The sequence below is a fragment of the Danio rerio genome, chromosome 5 (genome assembly GCF_049306965.1).
Source record: "Danio rerio strain Tuebingen ecotype United States chromosome 5, GRCz12tu, whole genome shotgun sequence".
Lineage (NCBI taxonomy): Eukaryota > Metazoa > Chordata > Actinopteri > Cypriniformes > Danionidae > Danio > Danio rerio.
Window position 1 is genome coordinate 74,431,291 of NC_133180.1, and position 22,848 is coordinate 74,454,138.

At 36.8% G+C, this 22,848-nt stretch overlaps 1 protein-coding gene and 1 long non-coding RNA gene across 3 annotated transcripts in view; one reads left to right on the plus strand and one right to left on the minus strand.

The window, feature by feature from the left end:
- The window catches only part of ephb4a (eph receptor B4a), a 91,577-nt gene that overhangs the window by 3,421 nt on the left and 65,308 nt on the right, over nucleotides 1–22,848 (minus strand). The window contains exons 6-15 of one of the 2 annotated variants that reach the window (XM_021476001.3): nucleotides 22,380–22,715; nucleotides 21,703–21,827; nucleotides 20,511–20,679; nucleotides 16,544–16,640; nucleotides 10,323–10,387; nucleotides 10,104–10,217; nucleotides 6,536–6,783; nucleotides 4,067–4,282; nucleotides 3,792–3,941; nucleotides 1,395–1,588 (exon numbers count right to left, since the gene is read on the minus strand). In XM_021476001.3, coding sequence (XP_021331676.1) covers nucleotides 1,395–1,588; nucleotides 3,792–3,941; nucleotides 4,067–4,282; nucleotides 6,536–6,783; nucleotides 10,104–10,217; nucleotides 10,323–10,387; nucleotides 16,544–16,640; nucleotides 20,511–20,679; nucleotides 21,703–21,827; nucleotides 22,380–22,715 — 1,714 coding nt within the window. 2 annotated transcript variants of the gene reach the window in all.
- Nucleotides 12,236–22,848, plus strand: part of LOC141385684 (uncharacterized) — a 143,269-nt gene continuing 132,656 nt past the window's right edge. Inside the window, exon 1 of the long non-coding RNA XR_012406545.1 lies at nucleotides 12,236–14,425. This is a non-coding gene — a long non-coding RNA (uncharacterized lncRNA). The remainder of the gene's footprint in view (nucleotides 14,426–22,848) is intronic.

Genomic DNA, 22,848 nt, shown 5'->3' on the forward strand with positions numbered 1-22,848 from the left:
ATTTTTATTTATTTTTTTTTTTTTTGATTGGCTACAAAACAAAGTAATGACTATCTAGTCAAATAATGTTCTGTAATCATGGCAAAGGCAAATGAAATTAGTTATTATAAATAACTTATAACTATTATGCTTAAAATGTGTTGGAAAAAATCTTCCACAGTCCTTGAAAATGTATTTGTATCTGAATATTATAATAATGATAATTATATATGAATCCTAAATATGAACACAAAAATACAATATGACACTAAAACAAAACAAGACAAATAACAAAGCAAAATGAAACACAAACAAAACAAGACAAAATCAAAACAAAAACCAAAGCAAAATGAGACAAACAAAAACAAGACAAAAAATTTAACAAAAACTAAACAAGACAAAAACTAAATGAGACAAAAAACTAAACGAAACAAAACAGAAACGAAGCGAGACAAACAAAACAAAAAACAAAGCAAAATAAAACAAGACAAAAGCAAAACAAAATCCAAAGCAAAATGAGACAAACAATAACAAGACAAAGAATTAAACAAAAACTAAACACGACAAAAACTAAACAAGACAAAACTAAACACGACAAAAACTAAACACGACAAAAACTAAACAAGACAAAAACTAAACGAAACAAAATACTAAACGAAACAAGACAAAAACAAAGCGAGTCAAAAACAAAACAAAAAAAACAGATCAAAATGAGACAAAACAAAACAAGACAAAAAACCTAGCAAAAACTAAACAAAACAAGACAAATACAAAACGAGACCAAAACAAAAAAAAAGCAAAATGAGACAAAAACAAAACAAGACAAAAAACTAAAGAAAAATTAAAGGAAACAAGACCAAAATGAAGATTAAATGAAAACGAAGCAAAAACAAACAAACAAAAAAAAAAACTAATGAATCAAGACAAAAACTAAACAAAACAAAACAACACAAAACAAAATGAAATAGAAATAATATTAAACAAAAAGATATATATATATATATATATATGACAAAAAAACAAACAAGACAAAAACAAAATGAAACGGAAACAAAATGAGACAAAAACAAAACAAAACAAGACAAAAACAAAATAAAAACAAAAATAAAACAACGAAACAAGACCAAAATAAAACAAAAATTAAATAAAATGAAAACTAACAAAAAACATAACAAAAAACAAAAACAACTGAAATAAGACAAAACTAAACAAAATAAAACAACAAAACACAAAAACTAATTAAAATGAACAAAAAACAAAACAAGACAAAAACTAAATAAAACGGAATCAAAATTGAATGAGATAAAAGAAGAAGACAAAACGTAATAAACTAGATGTATTTGCTTAGTGTTGTTCTCAATCTGCGCTCGCTGCGGCATTGAGTGATGTAGAAGTGTTGTGGATCAGAGTCTCACCCCGCCCCCTCCTGCGCTGTGATTTTGAGTGAGGCCGGGTTGCGGATCAGCTTGTCCAGAGCTGAGACGATGTTGGCGAAGCGTGGCCGGGCCGTCCTCTCCTTCTGCCAGCAGTCCAGCATCAGCTGGTGCAAGTATGTGGGACAGTCCGGCGGCGGTGGCAGACGGTAATCCTGCTCAATGGCATTAATCACCTGATTGGGTCAAACACAATACACTATGTTGATGACAGGAGGAACAAACTCAATACATCAGATCAATATTACCTAGGATGTATTAGCCAAAATACATACAGCTGAAGAGCGCCTGTCAATTGTATTCTTTTTCAAAATATTCCCTAAATGCTGTTTAACGGAGTGTAGATTTTTTTCCGACATATTTTTAAACATAATAGTTTTAAGAACTCATTTCTTTTGTGTTTTAAATGAAGAAAATTTATTAAAAATTGGACATTTATTATTTTTGATCAATTTAATGGATCCTTACTTAAAAAGCTATTTCATTCTTTCAAAGAAATGAACTTACTGCAACATTTTTAACATAATTTTTCTGATTTTGACTTTATTACGATAGCACAGAAATTAGATACGAAGCAAAGTTGGAGGGAGAGGGGATGGGTTAGCAATCTAGATCTCGAACTTGGGACATCCAAAGTGCATTGGCGCTATAAATGTCGATGCACTACCTAAATACATAATTTTTAATTGAAACTGTATGCAATATCTACAAACATTTTGGCTATTGTCGACAACAAAAATAGTTATAAACCAGGGTGGTGCGATTTTGACAAAAATGATCTTTTTAAAAAAAAATTCTAAACAAATTTTATGTTGATTTCTTGTCTAGTTTAGGCATGACATATGTATAAATGTACATGATCATGTATAAATAAATATGACTAAAACAAAAACAACCAGTAGGTGGCAGTTAATCCCTGTCCTAATTCAAATGACTCGTTCAAAACTGCTGATTCATTTGGAAACAAAGCAAGTGAAAGTCCTAATAAATAGATCATTCAATCACTGATAAACACAAATGTGTTGCTCTGAACTGTAAAAATATTCAGCTGCAGCTTTGCTAGAGTTAACCAGCAAAATATTATTTACTGTCGTTGTGGCAAAGATAAAATAAAAGAGTAATTAGAAATTAGTAACTATTATGTTTAAAAATATGTTGAAAGAAAACTTCCACAGCACTTGAAAAATATTACAAAAAAATTATAATTAATTATGTTTTCTTCATCTAAATATTGCAATAAGCATAAATACAAAATCATTCAATCACTGATAAATTTAGAAAATTCAAACGACTCATTTTAATCAACGGATTTATTGTATATATTGGAAACAAAGCAGGTGAATGTCTTAATGAATGAATAAAAAAAACTAAACAAGACAGAAACAAAACAAAATAAAACAGAAAAGAAATAAAACAAAATAACAAAACAAGACAAAAGCAAAACAAAAGAAACAAGGCATAGCAAAACAAAAATGAAACGAAACAAAAATTGAATGAAACAAGACAAGAGCAAAACAAAAAACTAAACAAAAACTAAATGAAACAAGATGAAAACAAAACAACATAAAAAAGAAAATAAAAAGAAAATAAATGAAAATGAAACAAAACAAAAATGAAATGAAACAAGACAAAACAAAACAAAAAACTAAACAAAACAAGATGAAAACAAAACAAAATAAAACAGAGAATAAGAAACGAAAATAAATCAAAATAACAAAACAAGACAAAAACAAAACAAAAGCAAAACAAAAAACTAAACAAAACAAGACGAAAAAAAACAAAATAAAACAGAAAATAAGAAACAAAAATGAAATAAAATAACAAAACAAGACAAAAACAAAACAAAAGCAGAACAAAAAACTAAACAAAACAAGATGAAAACAAGACAAAATAAAACAGAAAAGAAAAGAAATGAAAAACAAAATACAAAACATAAACAAGACAATAACAAAATAAAAAATAAAAACGAAACAAATTAATAAAACAAGACAAAAGCAAAACAAAAAAACGAAGCAAAACAAAACTAAATAAAACAAGACAAGACAAATGTCGTTTAAAATCATCCATTTTATGATTCATTTAATGCCTAATTTAGAAAATTCAAATGACTCGTTCAAAACAGCTGATTCATTTGGAAACAGAGCAGGTGAATGTTTTAATGAATAGATCATTCAATCACTGATTTATTCAGGAAAGAAACACAAATTACAGAAAAAAGTGTAAAAACAACAACTACGATATTGTCATTCCCAATAAATATCACACACACCGCTATGATGAACCCCTGGTACTAGCAAAGCTCACACAAATTCACTACTTCCTTTTAAATCAAGTCTCAATGCTGGATAAAATGCATTTTAAATGAAAACCAACACTTACATCCTGGTTGCTCATGTCCCAGTACGGTCGTTCTCCAAACGACATCACTTCCCACATGACAATCCCGTAACTCCACACATCGGACGCGCAGGTGAATTTACGGAAGGCGATAGCTTCGGGTGCCGTCCAGCGGATGGGAATTTTACCACCCTGAAACAAGCAGATCAGTTACCATATCCAGGAAAAATCTGAATTAATCACTATTGATTGCATGCTTAAACCACGCTTGATTGCATTTTACCCACTAAAATACTGAAGGCGAGAGCAGTATTTACCAGTGAGCTGGTGTACGTGGGATCCGATGAATTCTCCTGCAGGAATCTCGACAGACCAAAGTCGGACACCTTGCAGACCAGGTTACTGTTCACAAGAATGTTGCGCGCTGCAAGATCTCGGTGTACGTAACTCATTTCTGAGAGATATTTCATTCCTGATGCAATGCCCCGCAGCATCCCGACTAACTGTATCGGTGTAAACTGTCCATCGTTGAGCTGGAGAGAAAGAAACATCTATATTAGAGAGAGCTTCAATAGCTGTTTTAGTCTTATAACACATTAAAGGGGACCTATTAGGCAAAAATCACTTTAATAAGGGGTTTAAACACGGTTGTGTGGCAAGAGGCTGTGAATTTCACCAGTTCATAGTGGTAACAACGTATTAATTAAATTTTTAGGAACTGCAGGAACACTTTAATTAACATTCTCCCTTTGTACATGTCATCAGAGGTGGAAAGCCCCGCCCATTAGTGAGTTTGTCCCTCATTAGCATATACAGCCCTGAGTGAGAAGCAGCCGTCCACCATGAGTCTTCACACTGTGCCTAGTTTTTCACACAGATAACATTAGCTCTGTTTTGAATCGGCCACTATGCTGACACACAGGCATTTGTAGCTCTGCCCTCTTTTGAAAAGAGCACAATCTCATTTGCATTTAAAGCGACAGTCACAAAAATTGGACAATTGGTATCAAAGCCTAAAAAGGCCAGTTTCAGAGACTTACAAAACATTATTAGTGTGGTATTTTGAGCTGAAACTTCACACATACACACACACACACACACACACACACACACACACACACACACACTCTAGAGACAACTTATCTTACATCTGGTTAAAAGGGGCATAATAGGTCCCCTTTAAGTTAAGTCAAGTTAATTTTCATGCTGCTACATGTGTAGACAAAGTGCATTAATAAAAACACAATACTGGATTTAGGAGCAATTTTTAGGCCTATACATATAGCTAACATACTGGAGCTGTAATCTAAATATGCATACAGTGCTCAGCATGAATCAGTATATCCCTCGCAAATCTCTAATTTAAATGAATATTTTTGGATTATTGGATGCTTTACAATATTATATTTGTGCATATACAATAGTTAGACAATAGTCAGTAATGAGGCCAAATCAGGAGCTAAACTCACAAAATAACTTACAATAATGGTTCAAAAATTAGTAGCCCAAATTTATATGTTAGGGGAAAATATTAAATGACATTTTCAAAAAAAGCAAAAATCAAGAGAAACAAAAAAATTATACAAATTTGTTTAAATGTTGTTGGTTATTTATTTATTTTTAAATTTCATGAATCTAAATGTATTATCTTTCCATTTCTAAAGATGTTCTGTGACCAAAATCTTATTTAATAAATATATCTGTTTAATAAATTTGTTTTGTTCAAATACACCAATAAATATAACCTATATTCACTGCGAAATGGATACAATATTCATTTTTTAAAAAGGGGGTGTACTCAAATATGCTGAGCACTGTCTACTATAATAAAAAAACACCACAGTCTCAGGATTCCAGACAATAATTGAACAATTGGATAAGCCGAAACCCTGTCTGACCATCTAAGATTATGCATTGGTATGAAAATTAAGATTATGAGTTTGTTTTTGACATCTGATATTTGGACCCAGAATCCGTGACGCACGACATCAGACCTAAAGGGAAAATTCACCCAAAATTTATATTCAGCTATCATTTACTCATCCAAATCTGTTTCTTTCTTCCGTTGAACACAAAAAAAGTTATACTGAGGAATGCTGGATGAAAACATCCATTGACTTAGATAATATTTTTAGTTTCAACAATGGCTGCTTTTATTCAACATTTTTCAGAGTATCTCCCTTTGTGTTAAACAGAACAAAGAGTCATACTTTACTGTAATGTACATTTAACAAACCATTAACTAAGACGTTTAGTTCAATAAATTACTGTAGTTTTAGCTGCTTGGTAATAGTTAGTAAGGTAGTTGGGTTTAGGTATTGTGTAGGATTAGGGATATAAAATAAGATCTTTATACTTATACTATACTTGTATACTATACTATACTATACTATACTATACTATACTATACTATACTATACTATACTATACTATATAAGAGCTAATATACAGTTAATAGCCTAATAATAGGCAGGTAATAATAAGCCAGTAGTTAATAGTGAGAATTTTTAGTTAAACTAAAGCGTTAGCGACGTTTAGAAGCACTTGGGTGAGTAAATAGTGAGGGAATTGTCTTTTTTTTTGGTAAACTAACCATTTAACAAGCTTACAGTATATTTAAGTTCTACCTGGTCCACCAGGTTGGTGGTTGAGTGTTGGGCTAACGACCCACCTCCAAAAAATGAGATGTAACGAAGCACCAACGTGGTGCAGCTCAACATCAACTTCGATATAAACGGCATTGGGAGTAAGTAAGTAAGCATATGAAAGTTCTAGCTCATACTTACTCTGAGGAAAGAGTCCAGAGCTCCGTTCTCCATGAATTCGGTGAGGATCATGACGGGGCAGCTTGCTGTTATTATGCCCTCCAGGTGAATAATGTTGGGGTGCTGGAACTGGCCCATGATGGAGGCCTCAGCCAGGAAGTCCCTCCTTTGCTTGTCTGTATATCCACCCTTCAGGGTCTTGATGGCCACATAGTTCTCCTTCTTACCCGGAATCCTCAGTCGTCCCCGACACACTTCCCCAAACTCACCTGAGAATGGCAAAACTGAACTTTTCAGAGATTTATACTGCTGAAACGCAGACATAAATACAATAAACAACAACTTTCATAATCATTAAAGTAAACCCAGCAAGCAATTTTTATGTTTGAATGAAGTCTAGTGCAGTGGTTTTCAAACTGTGGTATGTGTACCACTAGTAGTATGCGGGCTTACTTTTAGTGGTATGCGGAGGAAAAACTCAATAATAAAAGAAAAAATGAATACAATTTTAATAATTTGATGCGTACAATGACACCGATGTGATCAGCATTGGCTGTTCCCTAAAGCCTACGATCAAAGTGCTGTGCTTAGAATGTTTACTTTAGTGCATCACGTCATTAGCTGCTAAAAGTCAATCTAAATGAACTAGAAAAAGAGGTGCGTGGTGCTTGCAGAGCAGATACGCACTAAAGCAGTGCTCCCCAACCCTCGGGCCACAGACCGGTACCAGTCAATAGATTAATTGGTACCGGGCCACAAAAAAAAATTTATTATTTCTGTTTTATTTATTATCTGAATCTGAACGATCATTTATTTTGAAAAGTCTTTTATTTTGAAAAATGGCCGTATTTTCTTGTTACATTTCGGTCACTTGAGCATCAAAATTTAACCCACAGGCTAGTAAAATGAGTAAGAACTGCAGCTCGACGCGCTTACGTATTCCAGGCGTTCCCAGTTTAAAACATCTTAAACTTTCAGAATGCCACACCGCCAGTCACGTGACAAGAACCGACTGATCAGCTTCATATTTGTATGGAATATAATTTTGTTAGACTAATTATCTCAGACAAACACAGAGCACTCAAACACTGCAGTGCTTTTAATTTTTTTCCATGAATAATCTTGTATCAGAGTGCAGCAATGTTTTGTCAACTTGACATCCTCTGAGAAAAACAGGTTCCCCACCAATCTACATACAAGTTAATGTTTCAAAAAGTTTCACAAATATGTCATATGTTCATGCAATATATGATTCAAAATGTATCAAAAATTTTATAAATATGAATATGCCTCTGCCTCAAACTGTGCAGTGCTGTAGCTACTTAATTTGGCCAACTACGCTACTTTATTTCAATACTGGTCAATTTGGTGGTACTTGGAGAGACAATTGTTTTTGAGGTGGTACTTGGTGAAATTTTTTTGAGAACCACTGGTCTAATGGATGTTTAACAGATGTTTAAACATAGATGGCTTGGCTACAAATCTGGGTTGTCTGTGAAAATCCAATTAGATTCTAACAACAGTCTAAAAGATTAAAAATATATATTAGACAAACTTCGAATGTGTGTTCATTCATTCATTCCAGTCTGCTTGATGACTAGTGTATTTTTAGACTATTGTTAGATGTCTATTAGATGTCCACTGACAGCCTAAATTTAGCCTTGTGTTAGCCAAGATGTCTATGGTCAGATGTATATTAGACATCTATTAGACTTCTTTATAACACAAAAATTGCTTGCTGGGCTGACTTTGTTATACTTGCAATAGACTTAAAGCGAATATGGTACTATTCATATAGTGAACATATTTATTCATTAGCCAGACACTTTTTTGCACAGGCCTATCTAAAGGGTTAATGGTGCCAACTGATGATCAACAGTAAAAATCAAGTTTTTTCGAGCGAACGCTGCGGGGCGATGTGGCGCTGCTCCGCTCCTCCTCTTCGCGCTCGCCGGCCGACGGCTCGCCTCTGAGTGTAGGGCTTTCCCGAGGCAACCAGTTTGTCCGCTTAGCTCACAGCATTACGTCGGTGGAGCGGAGGCCCCGGGGGAGGAAGAGCCGGCCGCGGGGACGACGACCGGGATCGAGTCCGGGGAACAGCGGTTCCAGAAATCAGGTAAGATGAAAAACAGAATCCGAAAAATAAGGGCGAGAACGCGGCGGGATCCGAAAATGCGGTCGAAATCGAAGACAAGGGCTTTTGTTTTTGTTTTTTCTGGACGGCTTTTGCAAACCGTCGCTTGGGTTTAGGGAAGGAGGAGGAAGATTAGGAAAAGGAGGGTGGCCGGGTCAGCCGATCCGGTGGCTTTTCGCACAAGAACAACGCGGGCGCGAACGGCGCGAACGGCGCGCGCTCCCGAGAGGCGCCCGAGACGCAAAAAAGCGCGCACAGCGGCCTCTCGCGGATCCGCGAAAACAAAAACCGCTCAAATACATACCTCCCGGGACGTATCTCGCGGTCTGCAGAAACGTCCGCGGGGCTACGTTTCCACATGAGCCCTGGTTGGTAAAAATGACACATTTGACCACCTCCCAAAAGAAAAAACTTTAACAATCCAGAATGCATAGTTATTTATCTATTAGACTTCTTTAAAACACAAAAATTAACATTGATATACACTACCTGACAAACGCCTGTCACCTATCCAAGCTTAGGAAGCAACACATAATAACTTGACTTCTAGTTGATCATTTGGTATCAGAAGTGGCTTATATGAAAGGGGAAGACCTCTAGATTACGCCTATATTACCAGAATATGATCATGTCTTGGTTTTTAATGATTTAATTAAGACAGTAATGTCTGACTTTGCTTAGACAAAAGTCTTGTCTCTTAGCAGAAATCATGTCCAGTATAGAATATAAAGTCCTGCTGCAGTGGAGACAGAATGAATATTGTGTCCGACTCCATCATGAGCTGCATCCATATATCTCTGCAATGACTCAAATCACTGATTAATAAAGTCATCTGGAATGCCAAAGAAAGCGTTCCTGCAGGACTCCCAGAGTTCATCAAGATTCTTTGGATTCATCTTCAATGCCTCCTTCATCTTACCCCAGACATGCTCAATAATGTTTATGTCTGGTGACTGGGCTGGCCAATCCTGCAGCATCTTGACCTTCTTTGCTTTCAGGAGCTTTGATGTGGAGGCTGAAGTATGAGAAGGAGCGCTATCCTGCTGGAGAGTTTGCCCTCTTCTGTGGTTTGTAATGTAATGGGCAGCACAAATGTCTTGATACCTCAGCCTGTTGATGTTGCCATCCACTCTGCAGATCTCCCGCACGCCCCCATACTGAATGTAACCCCAAACCATGACTTTTCCTTCACCAAACTTGACTGATAACTGTGTGACCCTTGAGTCCATGTGGGTTCCAGTAGGTCTTCTGCAGTATTTGTGATGATTGGGATGCAGTTCAACAGATGACTCATCTGAATAATCCACCTTCTGCCACTTTTCCAAATGATCAACTAGAAGTCGAGTTATTAGTTGTTGCTCTTACAACTGTGATCGACAACAAAACTGAAAGGGAATCTGCGACTATTCAAACACGTCAAAAAATAAATTAGCCATGTTAGGAAGAGAGACTCACCTGCCCCAATAACCTCCTCGATTTTGACACACGAGACATCGATCTCTTTAGCAAACTCTCTCACGGCCTCATTAGGGTCTTCATAAGTGAAGGGATCGATGTAGACCTTCACTCCTTAGAGGGAAAGAAATGTCAGTTCCTCCATTAATCAAAAGAAGCCACACACAACTTAACCTGAATGCATAATTATAATATGAGCCTGCATGTGTTTGTGCTCACCTTGACCCATGAGATATTGTCCGTTTTTGTCGCTCAGCTCTGGATCTTTGTAGTTATTTTGCTTCCTGCGAACAACAAGAGTGAAAATAGGATGTAAACAGAACTTGCCAAGCATGTAGAGCTCTCACCCGGCGAACAACACCAGATGCATGCAAACTGCCTATTCAAATGCATGAAACGTTCGAGGATTTGTAAACATTAAAAGTCAGCGAAACTGTAAAAAAAAACCATTGCAGAACGACGCTTCAAGCTATTACTCATTTCACAGCCGACTGAGCTAAAGTTTGACTGAGCTGTTCAGTTCAATCAGTCTTTCTCAACATCCTCAACATCACAAGTTACTTAATGCTTCTTGGTATTTTGTTGCTAATCCAGCTAATTGACCAAACACCAGCTAGTTAACAAGTCTGCTTGGAAGACTAGCACATTAGCATTTGAAACATGGTGCAAAGAAGATAGGTCAGCGATAAAGGTGACATTGAAGCATCTCCAAAAATGATACCGTTGAAGTCAGAATTATTAGCCCCCCTGAATTATTAGCCTCCCTGTTTATTTTTTCACTCAATTTCTGTTTAACGGAGAGAAGATTTTTCAACACATTTGTAAACATAATAGTTTTAATAATTCATTTATTATAACTGCTTTATTTTATATTTGCCATGATGACAGTAAATAATATTTGACTAGATATTTTTCAAGACACTTCTACACAGCTTAAAGTGACATTTACAGGCCTAACTAGGTTAATTAAGTTAACTAGGCAGGTTAGGGTAATTAGGCATGTTATTGTATAACAACAATTTGTTCTGTAGACTATTGAAAATTAACCTGAAGGGGCTAATAATTTTGTTCGTAAAATAGGGTTTAAAAAATTTAAAACTGCTTTTATTCTAGTCGAAATAAAACAAATAAGACTTTCTCCAGAAGAAAAAATATTATCAGACATACTGTAATAAATTTCCCTGCTCTGTTAAACATCGTTTGGTAAATATTTTAAGAGTTCGTCCTTAGCTGATGGTTGATTATGGAGCGTGTTTGGCATGCTGTCCCGGGAGAGAGCCCTGAGCTCATGAGATCCTCGAGCTCGGGGCTGTCCCCCGTTGCACGGCGAGAGGGAAGTCCGAGTTCAGGTAGGTCTCGAGAACTCCCCTGCTTGATGATGTTGGAAGTAGATTATAATGCTATGAAGCGTCTGTGCTGTCAACTTAGATTTGTCAATTTACTTGTGTTACATATTTTTGGTCTGTGGGAGGAAACCGGTGAAAACCCACGCAAACACAGGGAGAACACGCAGACTCTGCACAGAAATGCCGACTTGGCCAGGTAGTGCCTAAGCTGGTGGAATTCTTGCTGTGCAGCTGTGGTGCTAACCACTAGGCCTCCGTGCTGGCCTGACAAGGAAATGGGAGGAGTAGGGGTGGAAGGGGGGATTCTTCAAGACGAAGATGGCTGAAGTAAGATACTCTGGTTATTTATAGTGGTTAAGGAGTCGTCTGATTGGTAAATCAGTGTTAGCTAATGTGGACCAGGTGCTATAATCGAGTGCTCCTCTCGAAATTAGTTTATAAATAAACTTCATTTAAAAAAGAAAAAAAAAATCGAAATAATTCTGACTTAAAGTGTATATATAAAGATTAACTTAATGATGCATGTTTTATAATATGCTGTAATAACTTTAAACACACAAAGTCCTGGAAAAGTCATTGAATTTTAGTAGTAAAAATGTGTATGAACCCTGTACATTTTTTCAGTTAGCTTAGCAATATGCTAACATCAGATTGTATTGTAAGTGAACTTTGTGTGCACTCTGTGATTTTCTTTTTAGCCGGGATGGAAAATTACTTGATGCTGGAAACGAGTTGTGTCATGCCTGATTTGGGCTCGGTGTGAGGCTTGTTGTGTTTTTTTTTTTTGTCCTGTGAAGAATGAACTCAATGTGAACAAAATCCCTCCTTTCTCCGCCCCGTTCTTCCTCTTCCTGTGTCTTTTCTGTTCCTGTTTCTCACCTCAATGGGCTTTGCCTCCTGCAGTATTATACTCCAAAACTCTCTTAAATTACAGAGGCTGTTCTCCTTGTTTTTCTTGTTTACTCCTCTAAATCTTTAGCGCATTATGTCCTTCTCTATTACCGTATTTGTGTCCTGGACGTGTGGACACTTGCTAAACACTCAATACTGCATTCACAGAGCCTCGCTAGCTCGCAACTTAAGGCTAAATGGAAACTGAATGCTTGAAAGCTATCCCTAAAACAAAATAAATTAGCTTAGGAAGTAGGCTTTATTTTGATGGTCTGTTTGAGTATTAGTGGACTGTCTGCTTAATATCTGCTTAATATCTGCTCCTTTAACAGACATTTAACTTGAGAAAGAACTTACAATAACCCAAACCCCAACACTAACAGTCTACTTATAATCTAATGAGAATTTGTTGGCATGCAATGGAACTAAAATTCAACAAACAAACCATCAAAATAAAGTGTGATCGAGAAGTACAACAGCACATGATTTTAACAATTCAGGTTGTTTTATTACCCCTAATCTAAAATCTACAGTGGGATAAAATTCCTGCATGGTCAAAAGATCTGAGCTCAAGTGTTCGCTTTCATATTATAGATTTATACTCCATAACAGCAACTTCCTACACTCAAAAATGACTTTTGCTGCTTGTTTAAACTACTTAAAATGCATAAAAATGAATTAGTTAAAATTTTAAATGAGCTAAAACAACACAATTCTTAAAGTTTTTTGTGGACAACTAAATCGCTTTTGCTAATTTAAGTGCATTGAACTTAAAGCAATAAAGTTAACCCAGTCAATTTGTGTTGTGTTAGGACAACATGAAGCAATTGTGTGAACCCCAATATTTTTTTAAAGTGCAAGGAAGGAATTTCAGAAACAAAACAAGTTAATACCATAAGATAAAAACTAAAGCAAGATCCTCAGAGCTTAGAAATAGCAACAAACATGTCTTTTTTCCAAGTCTAAATCGTTCTCTCCCTGATTTCCCAGGACTAAAATAGCCGCGTTTAGTCCCACCCCGAGCTGATGGACCGGAGACTCCCGGTGTGTGTGAGTGTGTAAGTGTGTGTGATTGATTGCAGGGACTCTCCGTTTAACAGGGTGTGAAAGTTTGTGTACGTGATGTGTGTAAATGTGAACAATATACAGTTGATGTCAGAATTAATAGCCCCCCTTATATAAAATATTTAAAAAATGATGTTTAACAGAGCAGGGAAATTTTCACAGTACGTCTGATAATATTTTTTCTTCTAGAAAAGGTCTTATTTGTTTTGTTTCGGCTAGAATAAAAGCAGTTTTAAATTTTTTAAAAGCCATTTTAGGAACAAAATTATTAGTTATTAATTATAATTATAATATTAATAATATAATTTATAATTATGAAATTATTCATTATAATTCTGACTTCAACTGTATGTAAACCTCCAAACAAGCGGCCTGCTGTAATCTTAGCTGCACACACGCATGGGAATATTTGTATTTATATATGTATATATGACTCATTTGTCAGCAGTATTTGAGCTTGTGTGTGAATGGATAAGCAAACCCATTCGTCTCAAGCAATGGGTTCCTACACTACCTGACAAAAGTCTTGCCGCCAATCCAAGTTTTAGGAACAGTAAATAATAACTGGACTTCTTCCTGATCATTTGGTATTAGAAATGGCTTATATGAAAGGTACATTTATCTAGATAATATCTAGACGTCAATATTGTAGATTGGCACATTGCGATATTTCGATGCTTAGATGTTACACTGTGCAGCCCTACTACAGCATTCATTACAGTATTTATCAGTTATAGCTAGTATAGTATGATGTAGCAGTCATCAACAGAGTTGTAAGACACTCAAAACGAGTTCACTACAATATTTACTACTAATTACTATAGTATTTTTATTTTATAGTAGCGATTAGGTCCTTCTGTATTCCTCATTTGTGCTTTAGACGCTTGCTAATGACTCTATTCTGTATTTAAAGAGCCTCGTTTGTTTGTAACTTAAAGATGAATGTAAAAGTAATGGAGATTTTAAAGTAAAGTAAAGTAAAGTAAAGTAATTAAGTATAATTAAGTAAAGTAAAGCTAAGTAATTAGCTGGAGAATTGCTGTATAACTGCACGACATTTCACTACTTCAGGTTGTTTGCATGTAGACTGGAGTGTGTGAATGTAAAACTTTGCTCATTGTCTTGGTACATGTGTAAATGTGTGTGTGTTACACCCCAGGGTCACTACTATTGTTCTGCAGATTTGGCTTGTGGAGATTGGGGTGGGACGACTGTATCCTGTCTCTACTTCCTCTCCCTCTCTCTCTCTCTCTCTCTCTCTCTCTTTCTTTCTCTCTCTCTCTCTCTCTCTCTTATGCATGCAGCTGAAATAACTGTTAGGAGAGTGTGATCACTTTGGAAAGGTGCAGCAGGTCTTTCGGATAAGCCTTGAGGCAAATGAAGGCATTGCTACTCCAAGATAATTCCATATAATTAGGCCCACACAGAATTACTCTTTGCCACTTACTCTGCAGTGGCTAAAAGGAAAGAAAAAAACCAGTGCAATTCTGGTGTGGTGTGTCATTTGCGGTTATTTCTGCATTCACAGTGTTCTAGTTTATATGACAATTTGGAATTGGTGCATTTAATTATTATCATTATGCTTTGTATTTGTGTAAATTACAAGTACATTTGCAGTTTTTATTCATTTATTTTCAAAACTGTTTAACTTGTTTTTATTTCAGCTGTAGGTTTTGTGCTTAAAATACCTTATTTTGAATTATTTAACTTATAATAAATTTTTATTTGAATTATTTAACTGTTAATCAAATTTTTATTTGAATTATTACATTTTTTTTGTCTGAATTATTTAACTTTTAATATATTATTTATTTGAATTATTTAAATTTTAATATATTATTTGTTTGAATTATTTAACTTTTAATATATTATTTGTTTGAATTATTTAACTTTAAATAAATTTTTTATTTGAATTATTTAATTTTAAATATTTTTTGTCTGAACTATTTAACTTTTAATATATTTTTTAATTATGTAACTTTTAATCATTTTTTGTCTGAATTATTTAACTTTTAATATATTTTTTAAAATTATTTAACTTGTAATAAATTTTCTTTGAATTATTTAACTTTTAATAATTTTTTATTTGAATTATTTAACTATTAATCTTTTTTATTTGAATTATTTAACTTTTAATAATTTTTTATTTGAATTATTTAACTATTAATCTTTTTTATTTGAATTATTTAACTTTTAATAATTTTTTATTTGAATTATTTAACTATTAATCTTTTTTATTTGAATTATTTAACTTTTAATAATTTTTTATTTGAATTATTTAACTATTAATCTTTTTATTTGAATTATTTAATTTTTAATCAATTTTTTTATGTATTTTATATCAGGTTTAGTAAAAAAATGAATATGAATGAAATGAATGTGAAAAAATGAAAAAGAATACCTTTAATCTGTGTCATTATAAAACTAAATCTATTATTATTTTGAATTTGTGTATTTTAATATTTTTATACTATGTTTTCTGTACTATATTTTCTATATTTCTATACTATGCTTTATGAAATGTTTTCATTAACTGCATTCAGTTTACTCTGACTTAGTCCCTTATTTATCAAGAGTCTCCACAGTGGAATGTACTGGCAAATATTCCAGCATATGTTTTCCGCAGCGGATGACCTTCCAGTCACAACCCAGTACTGGGAAACACCTATATACTCTCACATTGACACACACTCATACACTACGGCCAATTCAATTAATCCAATTCACCTATAGCGCATGTGCTTGGACTGTGGGGGAAACCCACGCCAACATGAGGAGAACATGCAAATTACACACTGTAATGCCAACTGACCCAGCCGGGACTCGAACCAGCGACCTTCTTGTTGTGAGTAACCACTGAGCCACCATGCCACCTTCTCATTAACTTACTAAAAACAAGCTGCCTCTTTTTTAGCATGTTAAATTCCATTCAGCCTAAATGTGCTCAGAGATTTCTAGAGTTTTATCAGTTGCCGACTGGCGGCATTATTAAAAATAGCCACAACACATGCTTAAGGACAGGAGGTGTGTGAACGACGGCTATCTGGATTCAGTGCAAATCTCTGGAGCTTTCAGCTTCATGCCGGCCCAATTAAAACAAGCTCACAGTCTGGTCCTCTTGTTGGCCTGTTGGTTTACCTTATGCAATAAATGGCCGCCCCAATGACGATGATGAGGAGCAGCATCCCCATGGCTATCAGGATCCCAGTAACAAGCAGGGGAGACGAGGAATCATCTTCTAGGGAAATACAGAGAAGCAGACAGCAGGAGAAACACAGAGAGAAAGAGAGAGGGTTTCAAAACGGCAAAAGGTGCAACACAAACACAATACTAAAAATTGGCTTCGATCTGCAGCAGGAGAGAAAAAAAAAGAAAAAGAAATCAATAGAAAGCCTTTCCCAAACAAAACACTAAGGCACAAAAAAATGTTGCCCGCTAATAAATGACCAAGCCACAATCAGGGATCCCACTTTAAGCCACATATAAAATCCCCTTTCACTGATTAAAAAGACATTTCTTTGACATCCAATCAGTGTGGATGAAAATAAGTGTGAAAAATGTTCACATATAGCTTGATACAAACGAAACTGCACACTACTACATAGTATGAGAAAAGCAGAGTAGTGTGTCCGAATTGACCCTTCGCTAAGCCCCGCCCTCCTGAATTACTGTTGCTACGCCTGCCACGCCCCATTCACACGTGGCTTCAGCGTCAACGCTTGACTGAAGGCGTGTCTGAAGTTGGGGCTGAAGCGATCGTCATAAAAGCGTCAGCCAATGAAATTCATTCAGCAATAGGCCACTGTTTGAGCTGGTGTATTTGCATACAGCGATCTGATTGGCTGACGCTTCCGTTGGCGCTTGAAAAGTTGAGCTAGTCCCAACTTCTGCAGAGAGCAACACTTCTGAAGCGGTGCCGACGGATCCACAATGCAGTTCGGCAACGCCTGACGTCACCCATTCAAAGTGAATGGGAAGCGTTGACGCTGACGCCCCATGTGAATGGGGCGTCAAGCTTTCGTGCCTGGCACGTCTTTTATAACGTGTATGCGTGGGTGTCAGACATTCCCACAGATATAGTTAGTCATTTTTGGTGAACAGGTGAGATATTCAAGAAAGCCAGACAAAAAAAAAAAGACTGCAGTTTGCATTACAGGGGTTTATAAAATATAAATAAATACATAATGTGGCTATTTATTAAGAAATGAAATTTAATATTTATTATTTATTAGGAAATAAAAAAATCCTACTTTAATAATAATAATATTAGTGGTGGTGATGATGATGATGATGATTAATATTATTAAGTAGGATATTGTTTATTTTTTATTTTTTGAAAAGTCTACTTATGCAATCTGACACATGCAAACTACTGCAGAAATGTTCTAACCAGCAGGAACAGGTCATATACAGTACAGATACTTCATAAATAGCCTACAATAAATGAAAAGCATTAACGTATGCTGTGTTTTCTAATTTCACAAACTTTGCAGACGTAAGGTAAACTCCACTTTTAAATAACAGGTCAGCTAAAGCTTTCGTCATGAGGTTGTGTTCAAAATGACATCAATGTTTTCAAAGTGCACTGCGGAGCACAACTGTCAACATGTAAATCGCAAAAAAGTGAAGTGTTAAAATACTTTGAAAGCAAATTACACCTACTGTAATAGTGATGACTTCAATGTTTTTATTTTTAATCATTCCAAGTTTAAATGTTAGAATGTTTTAAATGAATAGGGCATAGGGCGGATAACTGGGAATAGAACACAGCCAGGAACTATGTTTCTAACTACAGCTCCAGAGGTATAGTTGCGAGTGCACAAGATTGCGATGCAGTTTGCGAATGCTCGTTGGAAGATGGAATTGGCCAAATCAACAACCTATGTTTCCGACGACGGAATTTTCAACATTAATGGCCGTGCACACCGAGACATTTTTTGTGTGCATTTTCCGTCAACTTTTAACGCCTCGTGACTAAATAAAGGGCGTCAATGTGATCGTGCACACGAACTTGCAAAACGGCAGGCGTAAAAGCGTCATTTAAAAAAAAAACGCCTCATGCTCGTTTTTTTTTTATGTTTTGAGTCATCAAAACCTTCTCCTCTAAACAGATCAGCACTTTAGTTCGCGTGCACGGAGCTGCTGAAGTTACAGTAAACAGCACTTGGAGGCGCTCAAGCACAAAACTGTAGATGCAAGCGCACATTGAAGAAGATGCCCAGAAGCGATATGAATGTGGAGCTGCTTATTGCTCTTGTGAACAATAATCATTTCTTCATCGCTAGAGCTGGAGCTGCTGCTTGAACCATCTAAGCTTGTTCGGGTCACCAGTAACTTCAACAACAAGGATTTGAACTTCCTCTCCTCCTCTTCTTCTGTGTTATAAGCGGGTGTCAGAATCTTAAAGGGCCATGAAACCCCTCGTTTCAGCAGGGTGTTTTCACACCTTTTCTTTGGAAAAAGTCAGAAAAGTGGGCGTGTCCAGCTCTGTTTAGGGGGGAGTGTCGGAGGAACTAAAGTGGGATGGTGTGGGAGTGTCTATTTGGGTACGCGCGAGTTTCAGAGTCAAAATACACACACACGGGGGAAAGTGATGGTGTTGGACATCTGTAGTCTAATTATTTGCCAAATTATTAAATGGTGGACTTTAACTGCAGTTTGGCTCTTTCATTTAAGAAAATTCAGTCATGTCTCTCGCGACAAACGAGATATTTGATTCGAGGAACTGCTGTAAGCGTGTATTTTTCATGCAATGTTTGATACCGCACGGCGAATGAGAGAAAAAAAAACCCTCAGCATTTCCCGGAAACTTAGATGCACACGACAGGTAGCGTCAGAAAGCTGCGTGTCTTATTTCGGTCACAAAATGCGGTGAAAATCCTACATGAGGTTAAAGTGTGGTTGTGGTGCTAACATGTTTACACTTGGTGCAATAGTTAACTTAGTTCGATACGAACAAACTGAATAAACAAAGAGCACTGGTCGCTCACTTACCAAATCTGTAGAGACAGGGCAATCACCAGCAACTAGAGCCGCATCTTTATTATAAGGAGACTACAAGCGAATCCGGATCTCAGCGTTTGCAGATGAGAACAGCTCTCAGGTAAACAATAATCCTCCTTAGACATGTAAGTTAAGTTATTGTTGTCGAGCGTCGCGTACACTGTTAATCCACACGTGACTCCAGCTGAGCTCTCACAGAGAGAAAATGAAAACAAAACTTCACTGCAGCAAACTATAAAAGTAACACTTCACGCTTGTTTTGCAAACACAATGTGGCGTCTCTGTCGTATAAACACTATGACAGTAATGAATATTAATGAAGTTGCACAATAGAGCGTGCTGATTGGTTTGAACCAAGCTTTACTCATGCATTAATGCATCACACTGTAAGACGTAATAAGACTCTCTTTGGTACAGGCGTCCAGTCTGCACGCTGGAATACACGCTATTATGTCATGGCCGTGACGCAGCTTCAAAAATTAGTTTCAAACCGGAAGTACGAATTTGCTTAAAATAACACAAAAACAACCAATTTACACTTTTTAGTGAAATGTAGGTGTCCTAATAGTGTTTTTAGCAGTGTGGGACACAGACGACTGTCAACAGCTCAAAAAATGTGTTTTGGTGTTTCGTGACCCTTTAAAGTTGTGCAGCGCCATCTAACGTCAAAAGAGTGATTTTGCATACTCTTCAGCTTGACGCCTGTGAAAAGCGATTGTGTTTGAATACTGAAAAATGTCTCGTAAAACGCTGACGGTTAACGCAAACGAAAAGCGTCCCGGTGTGTAGGAGATTTTAGTTGGCTAACGATGGTTGTACGGTGTATTAGTGATATGTTTTCTAGGTGTTTCCTATATCATGAGATTACCAGTAGCTTTTGATATGGAGGGTGCCTTTCAGCTGGAGCTACTGTTGCCCTAAAAACTTAATAAAACACTTGTAAAAACACGGTAGAAATAGTCTAACAGAACATTTTGGCGATTTTAAAACCTTGACTTTTACCAAACCGCGCTAAACCTTGATACCAGTTATCATCCCATGCCTAGTCTGAAATAGACACTTTATATTCCAGAAATTCCATTACCTTGTATAAATGTCTTACCGTCAGGTAGAGTTCGAAAGAGGATGGCTTTACCAAAGCTTCCATATCCGGCGAATGTCCGAGCTCGGACTTGAACCTCATACTGCGTGGCCCTTCGCAAGTCGCTCAAAACCACCTCGTTGTTATTGCTCTCCATATAATGACAGGAGTTTTCTTCAGATCCGCGCTCCTGTCACGAGAAAACATCTTCAATAACTTCTCTGAGGCGTTTCAATGTATTAATTGTTAATTAGTCTGGCATGTTTGCAGTGTAAACAGTGCACAGAGAGAGAGAGATCGATAAAACACAAGCATGAGAAAACTGGAGCAAGAGATATAGGGAGAGCTCATAAAAACAATGGAGGTATAAAAACACAGTGAACTACACTGAGGAGAAAACACATTATCCTGAGTAAATCCTGGGTGGTTTTATGCACTGATCAAATGGGATATGTCCTGAATGTAAGCAAAAGTCACTTTAATACTCAAAAAATATAGGTATGAGTGAACATAATGCATATTTTGATACTTGATTGAATGTTTATTTGAGCAAATGTAGTACAGTTGAAATAAATTAGCATTACATTAAATTAAGTGATGCTACTTAGTTTGTTTCTTTTTTATTTGACTAGATTACATCTTAATATGTAACTTTATAATTATTTCTTTTGACTTTTGTTCACGTATGCTGCAGAATATAATGACAAACCTACATAATAAAGTAAAATATTATGTAATTTCTATTGAAAACTTCATTTAAACGAATCTGTCGTTACACATTAATAAAGACGTTGCAATTCATTCATTTATTTATTTTATTTTCGGCTCAGTCCCTTTAATTATCAGGGGTCACCACAGCGGAATGAACCGCCAACTTATTCAGCATATGTTTATTGCAGCGGATGGCCTTCCAGCCGCAACCCAACACTGCGAAACACCCACACACTGTTGCATTCACACTCAAACACTACAGCCAATTTAGGTTATTCAATTCACCTGTACCACATGTCTTTGGACTATGGGGTAAACCAGAGCACCCGGAGGAAACCCACACGAATAAGGGGAGAACATTCAAACTCCACACAAAGACCCCAACTGGTCCAGCCGGGACTCGAACCAGCGACTTTCTTGCTGTGAGGCGACCTTGCTAACCAATGAGCCACTTCATACATGCATTATAGTGTTATGTATTGTTGTATAGTGAAGCTCTAACCTTCTCGCAGTAGCGTATCTGGTACTGCAGGATCCTGTAGTGTGACTGGGTGGGTGTGTTCCAGTACAGCGTCAGGCTGGATTCAGTGGCTGTGCTCTTCCTCAAGCCCGAAACCAACACAGGAACTGCATAGACACAAACACACAAGCTTTGAAAACACTCAGCTAAATCTTTGTCAGCTCCTTCACTAGCCGCATGGAGGTGGATCAGTGATGGGTTGGGCATCAATATCATGGAATTCCGTAGGCCCAATACTTGTGCTAGATGGGCGCTGGGTCACTGCCAAGGACTACCCAACTATTCTGGAGGACCATGTGCACCCAATGGTGAAGGCTGTGCTGTGTATCAGGATGATAATGCACCAATACACACAGCAAAACTGGTGACAGAGGGGTTTGATGAACCTGAATATGAAGTTGAACATCTCATATGGCCTGCACAGTCACCAGATCTAAACATTATTAAGCACTTTGGGGTGTTTTGGAGGAGCGAGTTAGGAAATGTTTTCCTCCAACAGCATCACGCAGTGACCTGGCCACTACTCTGCAAGAAGAATGGCTCAACATCCTGTATCTGTCATTCCCAAGACCAACTGATGCTGTGTTGGCCGAATAAGGAGGCCCTACACCATACTAAAGAAGTATTGTGGTATAAAACCTGCTGTTTCTCATTCTCACCATTGGGACTGGTGGTGATGTTGATGGTCTCTCCTGCAGGCCCCTGCTGACTCTGAGCGGAGACCCCGTTGAGGGCCATGACAGTGAAGCTGTAGGTGGTGTGAGGTCTCAGACCCCAAATGCTCACGCGCCGGCCTTGGATCCCTGTTTGGGACGGCCGATAATTCACACCGTCACTGCATAGTGTGCAGGGACTTCCAGGGGTGGAGCACATCCTACACTCCACGCTGTAGCTGAGATCCGAGCGGCCGCCGCTGTCCAACGGCTCGCTCCACTCCAGAGTCAGAGATGTGTCGTTTACTTGCGGGACGGGGCTGCGCGGAGACGACGGAGGACCTGAACACAATAACAAAAACACTTCATGCATCTGTAACACTCCATTGTCCATCATAGTTGACCTCAGAATTATTCACCCTCCTGTGAGTTTTCTTTTTTAAATATTTCCCAAATGATGTTTAGCAGAGCAAGA